Source organism: Salmo trutta, chromosome 30 (assembly GCF_901001165.1).
Source record: "Salmo trutta chromosome 30, fSalTru1.1, whole genome shotgun sequence".
Lineage (NCBI taxonomy): Eukaryota > Metazoa > Chordata > Actinopteri > Salmoniformes > Salmonidae > Salmo > Salmo trutta.
The window spans coordinates 27362242-27375020 of NC_042986.1; the positions used below are offsets into that span (position 1 = coordinate 27362242).

The 12779-nt window shown below is 47.2% G+C and overlaps 1 protein-coding gene across 5 annotated transcripts in view; it reads right to left on the reverse strand.

Annotated features, from left to right (window-relative positions):
• The window catches only part of LOC115168400 (IQ motif and SEC7 domain-containing protein 1), a 223846-nt gene that overhangs the window by 64195 nt on the left and 146872 nt on the right, over nucleotides 1–12779 (reverse strand). Inside the window, exon 1 of one of the 5 annotated variants that reach the window (XM_029723637.1) lies at nucleotides 9494–9909. The exons of the other annotated variants lie outside the window; for them this stretch is intronic. Within the exon in view, the coding sequence (XP_029579497.1) occupies nucleotides 9494–9702 (209 nt within the window). The 5' untranslated portion in view covers nucleotides 9703–9909. Of the gene's footprint in view, nucleotides 1–9493; nucleotides 9910–12779 lie in introns of those variants that run through there. 5 annotated transcript variants of the gene reach the window in all.

Consider the following 12779-nt stretch of genomic DNA (forward strand, 5'->3'; position numbering starts at 1 on the left):
GACATTAGAACGGTGGAAATCTGTCCTTAGGTTTGATGAGTCCAAATTTGAGATTTTTGGGTGCAACCGCTGTGTCTTTGTGAGACGCAGAGTAGGTGAACGGATGATCTCTGCATGTGTGGTTCCCACCGTGAAGCATGGAGGAGGTGTGATGGTGTGTGGGTGCTTTGCTGGTGACACTGTCTGTGATTTACTTAGAATTCAAGGCACACTTAACCAGCATGGCTACCACAGCATTCTGCTGTGACACATCCTCACATCTAGTTCGCGCTTAGTGGAACATTTGTTTTTCAACAGGACAATGACCCAACACACCTCCAGGCAGTGTAAGGGCTATTTGACCAAGAAGGAGAGTGATGGAGTGCTGCATCAGATGACCTGGCCTCCACAATCACCCCACCTCAACCCAATTGAGATGGTTTGGGATGAGTTGAACCGCAGAGTGAAGTGCTCAGCATATGTGAGAACTCCTTCAACACTGTTGAAGCGTTACAGGTGAAGCTGGTGGAGCGAATGCCAAGTGTGTGCAAAGCTGTCATCAAGGCAAATTGGGGGTTACTTTCAAGAATCTAAAATATATTTAGATTGGTTTAACACTTTTTTGGTTACTACATGATTCCATATGTTTTATTTCATAGTTTTGATGTCTTCACTATTATTCTACAATGTAGAAAATAGTAAAAATAAAGAAAAACCCTTGAATGAGTAGGTGTGTCTAAACTATTGACTGATACTGTACATCCTGTCAGTTGTTAGGGTAAAGACATCCCACATCCTTTTATGTCTCAGGTCTCATTCCTTAAATAATTCACAGTGGAATTGGCGTAATCTCCTTGTGTTGGGGGCGAAACAGTTAGCTATGACAGAGGGAAGTCTGTGGGTCTCTCTATCACTTGGAGACTGGAGAGATATGAAGGTGACCTGGTTTGGGAACATTTTCAGCTGGGGATTGAGGCTCCTGTCCTCTGTTATAAAATGATCTAACCAACAGATGGAGCCAGTGCACAGCAATTTAGTACCAACACCATTCTGTGAGTGAGTGAGTGAGTCTGCACTAAATGAGGGAGAATGTCAGAGAGAAAGAGAGAAGATTAAGAAAATATATAGTGTGTTTGGGGAGAAGCAGGAGTGGGAGGACAAATAATATTATCTCTGTATCTGTCAGGGGAGCTCATTTGTGGCGGAGTATGAAGACGACAGTAACAGTACTGTATAAAGAGAACGGGTTTGTTCTCTAAGTCCAATACCAAGACAGGGGACTGGGAGGCAGCAATTACACTCTCAGAAATAGTTGTTAAAGAACTTTCTTCAGTGTAATTTTGATGGCCGAAAGCAATGATGGAGTAAGTAACCACTATTCTGAACTCCCATGACAGAGAGATCCATAACACAACAGTTCTCTCTGGAATGCTCTGTTCTTGAGAGAAGATATACATTTGGAAAAGAACCACTGCTAAAACACTCTGAATGTTCACATAAAAAATAAATTAATAAAAAAACAAGAAGCCTGGCTGTATCGAGAGTGCCTTGTTGAAATTGTGATGAACTGTCATAATTGAGAGAAGCCATTCGGCAGTGAGGATAGAAGGAAGACATGCTAGGAGTGAGTGTCTCTGGGGATGTTACCACCAAACACTGATGGAACTGCACACGGTTGTCACAGTAACAGAAAAGGCAGAATAACTACTTTGTAATTGTCAGAGGACAGAATGCCCTAGAAGGATAAACAGTACACGTTAATGATTATTTACATGCAACAGAGCAGACATTATAATTTATCACAGAGGCAGGTACTAATTTAAAGACGTGGGAAACCATCCAAGTAGACCATAGCCCTACACGAAACCATGCTAGTCAACTGTTTGTACTCAGCAGTGTGGATGTCCAAAATACTAAACAACATTACTTGTGTAGTTTGATGAAGTATTCCAGTATGCTACATCAATGGGCAGAGATGCAAACTGGTGAGGGCCCAAAAAGGTGACACTTTTTTTTGTTGCACTGAAACATGCAGAAAATCCCTGTGAGGGGGAAATGCAGGTTTTAACTAATTAAACAACAAAGAATATGATCTACATGATCAGTCTCTGTGTGTAAAATAAAAAGTGGTTCATGTGAACCGAACTCACAGCTAAAAAATGTAAAGAAAGCAATCTAATGTTATTTGTTGCCTAGACTTTACCGCAAATGACACTCTTGAGAACAAATATTGCAGTTAGCCATGACAGCCTTTATAATAGAACGCTTGTGACCACACACATCTAAATATTGCACTTGGGGAAAAAACATCTTAAAGTAGAAACAGAATGAAACAAACGACAATCTATTTTTGCTATATTATAGTGGCCACTTTTGTAGACATCAATCAAGTGCACAAGGCTACATGTGTGCAAAAATAATGTTCACTGAGTAAAGCATTTTATAATCACCCCTCACTCACACACAAGTGTTACTGTCAAATTCAATACAACAAAAGCAATATCTTTGGGCTACACTGCACATTATTACATTGTACACTTTCTGCCTGTGGATCTGTTCTACAATGTGCCAGCAGAGAATGATACCCTTTGTTGGCATAATTGATCTATTTCAGGCAGAGACTACACCTGGCATACCCCTTTTTATCCACTGTATTAAAAAAGTGATAAAGAAGGAAAGTGTGTGGTGTTCCTTTCACCTCTATAGTGGCATCCAGTTTAATCCAGGCCCATCTCCAGCTACACTTGTTTAACAAGCAACGCCTCATTTTCACCTAATTCTCTCATTCTAAAAATGAACCACATACCGTAGAGGGAAACCAGTTAACAGATAGTGGTTAGTTCGTTAGCTAGTTAGCTAGTTAACATTTCACACAGACTGCCAGGGTCCAGTAAGCAACTAACACGTTATATCTTGAGCCAATTTTCATAAACTCAATAATTTGATCAGATAAATTGGCTAAATGTGGCTCAACATTTCTCTGGCTAGCTAACGGAAAATTCGATCCAGCTAGCACGATTCTTAACAATGCTAACAATTCTTGTTCCACCACACTTTCTCCCTCACCTCAAACGTTCCAAATGCCAGTTGTTTTTTGGTTACAGCTCATGAAGTACGCTTCATCACCTTCTCACCGTTCAGCCCCGTGGTCAGCCTTCCCACCTAATGTTACCTATTCGTTATCGTTCAGGGGACGCGCTGCTGTAACTGGCAAGCTGCCAGGCCTATACATTTATCAGCACAGGATCAATCATCAGCCTGCTCGGAGGAATCTTGGCCAATGAATTAGTAATGTTTCAGCTTTAAACCAAGGCCACGGGTTATGTATTTACTACGTAGACTCCTGTACAGTCTCTCAGATAGACACAGAGCTGAAAGAACTCCAGGGCATGTCAAGATATTTTACAGTTTTTCTCTCACTTTCTTTTTCTCTCTCTCTCTTCCCCACGTCTCTCTTTCTTGTTCTCGGTCTCTCTCTCACACACACAGACACACAATACAACTTATTGTCCATTAGTTACAGCACACATACAGTCGAGCGCAGGGTCAAGCTGGATGGAGAAAATGTTGTGGGGTTAAGAGCCTTGCTCAAGGGCCTAACGGTAGGGGAATATCTTCAGGGTGTGAACCAATCAGCCCTCCAACTGCCAGATCAATTCTGCCTGTAGCAGCGCTTTACTGTGTGTGTACGTGTGTGGAATACAAACCATACGGTGCAGAGAGTGTGTGGAATACAAACCATACGGTGCAGAGAGTGTGTGGAATACAAACCATACGGTGCAGAGAGTGTGTGGAATACAAACCATACGGTGCAGAGAGTGTGTGTGTGGAATATAAACCATACGGTGCAGAGTGTGTGGAATACAAACCATACGGTGCAGAGAGTTGTGGTATACAAACCATACGGTGCAGAGTGTGTGCAATACAAACCATACGGTGCAGAGAGTGTGTGTGTGGAATATAAACCATACGGTGCAGAGTGTGTGTGTGTGGAATACAAACCATACGGTGCAGAGTGTGTGCAATACAAACCATACGGTGCAGAGAGTGTGTGTGTGGAATACAAACCATACGGTGCAGAGAGTGTGTGTGGAATATAAACCATATGTTGCAGAGAGTGTGTGTGGAATACAAACCATACGGTGCAGAGAGTGTGTGTGGAATATAAACCATATGTTGCAGAGAGTGTGTGTGGAATACAAACCATACGGTGCAGAGAGTGTGTGTGTGGAATATAAACCATACGGTGCAGAGTGTGTGTGTGTGGAATACAAACCATACGGTGCAGAGAGTGTGTGTGTGGAATATAAACCATACGGTGCAGAGTGTGTGTGTGTGGAATACAAACCCTATGGTGCAGAGAGAGTGTGTGTGTGTGGAATACAAACCATACGGTGCAGAGAGAGTGTGTGTGTGGAATATATACCATACGGTGCAGAAAGAGTGTGTGTGTGTGTGGAAAATAAACCATACGGTGCAGAGTGTGTGTGTGTGTGTGTGTGTGGAATATAAACCATACGGTGCAGAGTGTGTGTGGAATACAAACCCTATGGTGCAGAGAGAGTGTGTGTGTGTGGAATACAAACCATACGGTGCAGAGAGAGTGTGTGTGTGGAATATATACCATACGGTGCAGAAAGAGTGTGTGTGTGTGTGGAAAATAAACCATACGGTGCAGAGTGTGTGTGTGTGTGTGTGTGTGGAATATAAACCATATGGTGCAGAGTGTGTGTGTGTGTACAGTAACTCATCACTCCTCTTCTCCTCCCCACCCCACCCCTTCACTCCTCTTCTCCCCACCCCACCCCTTCACTCCTCTTCTCCTCTTCTCCCCACCCCACCCCTTCACTCCTCTTCTCCTCTTCTCCCCACCCCACCCCTTCACTCCTCTTCTCCTCTTCTCCCCACCCCACCCCTTCACTCCTCTTCTCCCCACCCCACCCCTTCACTCCTCTTCTCCCCACCCCACCCCTTCACTCCTCTTCTCCTCTTCTCCCCACCCCACCCCTTCACTCCTCTTCTCCCCACCCCACCCCTTCACTCCTCTTCTCCTCTTCTCCCCACCCCTTCACTCCTCTTCTCCCCACCCCACCCCTTCACTCCTCTTCTCCTCTTCTCCCCACCCCACCCCTTCACTCCTCTTCTCCCCACCCCACCCCTTCACTCCTCTTCTCCTCTTCTCCCCACCCCACCCCTTCACTCCTCTTCTCCCCACCCCACCCCACCCCTTCACTCCTCTTCTCCCCACCCCACCCCTTCACTCCTCTTCTCCCCACCCCACCCCTTCACTCCTCTTCTCCTCTTCTCCCCACCCCACCCCTTCACTCCTCTTCTCCCCACCCCACCCCTTCACTCCCCTTCTCCTCTTCTCCCCACCCCACCCCTTCACTCCTCTTCTCCCCACCCCACCCCTTCACTCCTCTTCTCCTCTTCTCCCCACCCCACCCCTTCACTCCTCTTCTCCCCACCCCACCCCTTCACTCCTCTTCTCCTCTTCTCCCCACCCCACCCCTTCACTCCTCTTCTCCCCACCCCACCCCTTCACTCCCCTTCTCCTCTTCTCCCCACCCCACCCCTTCACTCCTCTTCTCCCCACCCCACCCCTTCACTCCCCTTCTCCTCTTCTCCCCACCCCACCCCTTCACTCCTCTTCTCCCCACCCCACCCCTTCACTCCCCTTCTCCTCTTCTCCCCACCCCACCCCTTCACTCCTCTTCTCCCCACCCCACCCCATCACTCCTCTTCTCCTCTTCTCCCCACCCCACCCCTTCACTCCTCTTCTCCCCACCCCACCCCTTCACTCCCCTTCTCCTCTTCTCCCCACCCCACCCCTTCACTCCTCTTCTCCCCACCCCACCCCATCACTCCTCTTCTCCTCTTCTCCCCACCCCACCCCTTCACTCCTCTTCTCCCCACCCCACCCCTGCACTCCACTCTCACCATTACATAAGTTAGTGCAGCACGCTCCCCTCAGGCACACAAAGAAATGAGATGCAAAAGAATGTCATCAAAAGTAAGAGAGGGTAAGAGAGGATAAGGATAAGAGCTGCTAGAGAAAGATGCAGAAGAAGAGATGGGGGCAGCATATCCGTTTGAGACAAGAGCCGTCACAGCTACATAGCCCCTAAACACTGATCATGTAAAATGGAAGTATATACCAGAGTCAAGGGACTCTGCATTTCAGTGTATTCTGCTCACAAACACTAGAATACAGTCCTGCAACAGAAAGTGAAAGAACTGAGATCGTGTGAAAGTGAGTAGCTTCACTGCCATAGCAAAAACACATAATGTAGTGTACCTACCAGATGATCTAAAGCCACTAAATGTATCAGGACTCAGGAGAGTCTGTACGTCATTAACATGTACATTTAGTCATTTAGGAGACGCTCTTATCCACAGCGACTTACAGGAGCAATTAGGGTTAAGTGCCTTACTTAAGGGCTCATCGACAGAATGTTCACCTAGTTGGCTCGGGGATTCGAATCAGCGACCTTTCGGTTACTGGCCCAACGCTCTTAACCGCTACCGCAGTGTTTCCCAACTCCAGTCCTCCAGTATCCCCAACAGCACACGTTGTTGTAGCCCTGGACAAACTCCCTGATTCAACTCATTGAGGACTTGATGATTAGTTGACAAGTTGAATCAGGGAGTTTGTCCAGGGCTACAACAACGTGTGCTGTTGGGGATACTGGAGGACTGGAGTTGGGAAACACTGTGGTAGGCTACCTGCCACTATGAGCTTCACAAGTAAATAAACCAGATTGCCAACAGCCTCATTTGCACTTCAAAGCTGCAGGTTGAAGTTTAAATGTTTAGTAACAGAAATGCGGCATAACTCTGAAATGAATAGATATTACAACCACTAATATCTAACTTGGTCTCACAAACAACACGGTAATGGAAGGTGGTATATTACTGTTATATTATCCTTGGTCTTAGACCTTGGAACTCTTTCAAAATGAGTTGGAATGTCTTGTTTATGTCAGTTAATTCAAGGTAACTATTTGCAACATTGTTAGAGAGGAAGGTAGGCCGTAATGTTTCATCTGTTTGTATTTCACATATGCTTACTGTGCCACAGAATAACTTCAAAACTGGATAACAATACATGTCCAAATGCAGTACACACTGATCACTCTAAGATGTCACGTTGAGCCATCACAGAAAGGGCTTGATGTATTCAGAGTTCACGGTGCAGTCTCCCCTCTGGGAGTAACACAAGTTTCAATTATTCAGAGAAGTGGACACTTTCAATCCAACATTCAATAGATCTGAAGAACCGTGTACACACAGAGAGCTTAAGATGCAGTGGGTGGAAAATACTGAGGTCAATTCTGCTGGAATAATGCCCTAGGTCTGTGTTATCATCAACATCCCACCAAACAAAATGCAACCGTAGCTCTATAATGCTGTAGTACTCAACGGTAGAGGGACTTACAGTAGTCACACGGAGGATAGACTACAGACGAATACTGTATAATTCTCGATTGGATACGCTCACAAAATCAATCATGAACACAGGTGTGAGGAAACATGCTGAATCAACTGTAAACTTGTGAATTTGGGCCTGACGCAATTTTGTGTGTGTGTGTGTGTGTGTGTGTGTATATACATTTGTGTGTGTGCATGTGTGTATACACATTTGTATGTGTGAGTGCGTGTGTGTGTGTGTGTATATACATTTGTATGTGTGAGTACGTGTGTGTGAGTGCGCGTGTGTATGTGTGTGTGTGTGTGTGTGTGTGTGTGTGTGTGTGTGTATATATATTTGTATGTGTGAGTGCCTGCGTGTGTTTTGAACTTATGTTGGAATGAGGCACTACTATCAACATGATCAACCCAAACAGAAAAATGGAAAATTGTTCAATAGAGTTAGCTGGAAAACAGACACACTTCAAATGGCAACAACTGCATGTATAAGCTGTTCCATACCACAACTTTAACTCACCACAGTGGAACTACACGTCCAATTGGCTGGTTGCAGCTTTTCCATTACACACATCGGTCTCCTCTCTGCCCAGAAAAGATCTTACTCGTCATAAACCCAGTGTACCAACACAGGCAGCCAACGTCCTATGTCTCTCCTCTCTCGGTCCTGATGTAGGTCAAGACACTGCTGTTTGTCAAGGTGTCCAGATTAAGTCAGAACAGCTTCAGACCAGGTCCACATGCTGTACCGTAGCCTACTTCCCATGGGGCTCTGGCTGGTCTGTTTGTTCTTCCTGGAGTCAGCTGCCGATCATGAGGCAGGGTTGCGTCATCGTTCGCCTCACAACAACCCCAGTTTCAGCATATTCCACCACATTGTCGACACAGTGGAAGATACAGACACTGGCATGGACACATTGATAGCCAGAGTTAGAGATTGAGGAAGTGTGTGACTCCAGTAGCCTCCAGTTTCCTTTCCTATTCAGATGACACCCTGGTCCCTGTTGTTCCCCCTGGATTGGAGACGAGGTGCAGCAGCGTTCGGGGACCAGAGACACCATCCAGACACACAGACAGTGAATAAATAATGGCTGCTGTGCTCCACTCGCTGCCATGGAACCATGGTCAGATCAGGTTGCCAGTCTTCTACTGTCTCATTATAACCTCTTTCACTGTCATACAGACCAATTTACTGAACAACTCCCTCAAAATCCTCACTTTAACACTGACCAGAATCAAATCAGACAGTCTAGATGGCCTTTCTTGCAAAACAACCTTCTGTTCCCGCCAGAGACAAACTTCACTTGAACGAAACACATGTGAAAGCTTGACTGTCTCCATCTGAAGAGACACCTCTAAGTCGGAGGAAGTTGGAGAAACGTACATGTTGAGAAAACAATGAGCCAGCAGGTCAAAAGGAATGTGTTTCAGAGGCACAGTGTGTTCTGACGAGACAGGAATGTTCCTCCTGGGTCAGTACATGCCTTGTGAGAGAGAGATAAGCGTTTATTTAAATCAGCCCAACAGGATTCAGAAACTAGATATCACTCAGCAAAACACAGAAAGGTGCATAGTCAGGCAGAAGTAAACCGAACAAGCCAATCACACAACACCAGCCTTTTAAAAATAACATAGAAAATTGTTTCATTTTGACACAGATAATATTTAATCTAATACTTTGTTCTGGGAACATATGGGTTCATTCAGGATGAGATTTCCATCTTTTAAGAAAATGTCCTCTGTATTCCATTCTACTCCAGAGGACTGACCTGAGCATCGCCTCAAAGCTTTTATATATCTTCATTTTCCAAATGATTGTGTTGGGTGTGTACTGTAAAATCTAGGAAACTTTGCATCACTGCCGCTCCTATGTGTGGATTTAGCCTAACACTGATGACGAAGATGATGATGATGATGATATGTTTCCAGGGTGTTGAACATCGAACATGTCTCCAGGAAACCACTTTTATAGACAGTATGGGCTGTATCTTTGATAAACTGGTCAAATATTTTCTAGGCAGTTTGTAAAGAAATAGACGAGACATGAGGAGCTGTCTGGGAACAGTCATGACAGATGATCTCCTACCTTATTGTTCGGCTTGAAATGCAGTACTTCCACATCACATTCCACGCGGCAGTGACCTCACTGCAGACACCAGACACGCAGGGAGAACATGTGCAGCACACGCAGGAAGGAACTTTCAAAATGGCCCAAACGCACCAAACTGTGGCAATTCCTCCTATAGCAGCCAGTGGAGAGACACCCTGTTCTAGACCACAAATGACAGCCCACATCCTTCAGTGTCCAAAGAAAAACACAGAGAATTCATTTTCCTCCAGCTCCAGTTTCCTCAGCTGTGCTGTTTAGAAGTTCCCTGTCCCAGTTTATCCTGCCTGTGTCCACACTCAGAAAGTTGCTAGACTAGCAAGTTATCCTGATGACCAAGAAAGGTAAAGGCTCAGTTCAGTATGTCTAGGCTCCTCGTTAAAGGCTTTCCACCCATACCGTTCACTACTACACCACTCCTCCCTCTCTCCACCCATACTGTTCACTACTATACCACTCCTCCCTCGCTCCACCCATACTGTTCACTACTACACCACTCCTCCCTCTCTCCACCCATACTGTTCACGACTACACCACCCCTCCCCCTCTCCACCCATACTGTTCACTACTACACCACTCCTCCCTCTCTCCACCCATACTGTTCACTACTACACCACTCCTCCCTCTCTCCACCCATACTGTTCACTACTACACCACTCCTCCCTCTCTCCACCCACACTGTTCACTACTATACCACTCCTCCCTCGCTCCACCCATACTGTTCACTACTACACCACTCCTCCCTCTCTCCACCCATACTGTTCACTACTACACCACTCCTCCCTCTCTCCACCCATACCGTTCACTACTACACCACTCCTCCCTCTCTCCACCCATACTGTTCACTACTATACCACTCCTCCCTCGCTCCACCCATACTGTTCACTACTACACCACTCCTCCCTCTCTCCACCCATACTGTTCACTACTACACCACTCCTCCCTCTCTCCACCCATACTGTTCACTACTACACCACTCCTCCCTCTCTCCACCCATACTGTTCAATACTACACCACTCCTCCCTCTCTCCACCCATACTGTTCACTACTACACCACTCCTCCCTCTCTCCACCCATACTGTTAACTACTACACCACTCCTCCCTCTCTCCACCCATACTGTTCACTACTACACCACTCCTCCCTCTCTCCACCCACACTGTTCACTACTATACCACTCCTCCCTCGCTCCACCCATACTGTTCACTACTACACCACTCCTCCCTCTCTCCACCCATACTGTTCACTACTACACCACTCCTCCCTCTCTCCACCCATACTGTTCACTACTACACCACTCCTCCCTCTCTCCACCCATACTGTTCAATACTACACCACTCCTCCCTCTCTCCACCCATACTGTTCACTACTACACCACTCCTCCCTCTCTCCACCCATACTGTTCACTACTACACCACTCCTCCCTCTCTCCACCCATACTGTTCACTACTACACCACTCCTCCCTCTCTCCACCCATACTGTTCAATACTACACCACTCCTCCCTCTCTCCACCCATACTGTTCACTACTACACCACTCCTCCCTCTCTCCACCCATACTGTTCACTACTACACCACTCCTCCCTCGCTCCACCCATACCGTTCACTACTACACCACTCCTCCCTCTCTCCACCCATACTGTTCACTACTACACCACTCCTCCCTCTCTCCACCCATACTGTTCACTACTACACCACTCCTCCCTCTCTCCACCCATACTGTTCACTACTACACCACTCCTCCCTCTCTCCACCCATACTGTTCACTACTACAACCACTCCTCCCTCTCTCCACCCATACTGTTCACTACTACACCACTCCTCCCTCTCTCCACCCATACTGTTCACTACTACACCACTCCTCCCTCTCTCCACCCATACTGTTCACTACTACACCACTCCTCCCTCTCTCCACCCATACTGTTCACTACTACACCACTCTTCCCTCTCTCCACCCATACTGTTCACTACTACACCACTCTTCCCTCTCTCCACCCATACTGTTCACTACTACACCACTCCTCCCTCGCTCCACCCATACTGTTCACTACTACACCACTCCTCCCTCTCTCCACCCATACTGTTCACTACTACACCACTCCTCCCTCTCTCCACCCATACTGTTCACTACTACACCACTCCTCCCTCGCTCCACCCATACCGTTCACTACTACACCACTCCTCCCTCTCTCCACCCATACTGTTCACTACTACACCACCCCTCCCCCTCTCCACCCATACTGTTCACTACTACACCACTCCTCCCTCTCTCCACCCATACTGTTCACTACTACACCACTCCTCCCTCTCTCCACCCATACTGTTCACTACTACACCATTCCTCCCTCGCTCCACCCATACTGTTCACTACTACACCACTCCTCCCTCTCTCCACCCATACTGTTCACTACTACACCACTCCTCCCTCTCTCCACCCATACTGTTCACTACTACACCACTCCTCCCTCGCTCCACCCATACCGTTCACTACTACACCACTCCTCCCTCTCTCCACCCATACTGTTCACTACTACACCACCCCTCCCCCTCTCCACCCATACTGTTCACTACTACACCACTCCTCCCTCTCTCCACCCATACTGTTCACTACTACACCACTCCTCCCTCTCTCCACCCATACTGTTCACTACTACACCATTCCTCCCTCTCTCCACCCATACTGTTCACGACTACACCACCCCTCCCCCTCTCCACCCATACTGTTCACTACTACACCACTCCTCCCTCTCTCCACCCATACTGTTCACTACTACACCACTCCTCCCTCTCTCCACCCATACTGTTCACTACTACACCACTCCTCCCTCTCTCCACCCATACTGTTCACTACTACACCACCCCTCCCCCTCTCCACCCATACTGTTCACTACTACACCACCCCTCCCCCTCTCCACCCATACTGTTCACTACTACACCACTCCTCCCTCTCTCCACCCATACTGTTCACTACTACACCACTCCTCCCTCTCTCCACCCATACTGTTCACGACTACACCACCCCTCCCCCTCTCCACCCATACTGTTCACTACTACACCACTCCTCCCTCTCTCCACCCATACTGTTCACTACTACACCACTCCTCCCTCTCTCCACCCATACTGTTCACTACTACACCACCCCTCCCCCTCTCCACCCATACTGTTCACTACTACACCACCCCTCCCCCTCTCCACCCATACTGTTCACTACTACACCACTCCTCCCTCTCTCCACTCATACTGTTCACTACTACACCACTCCTCCC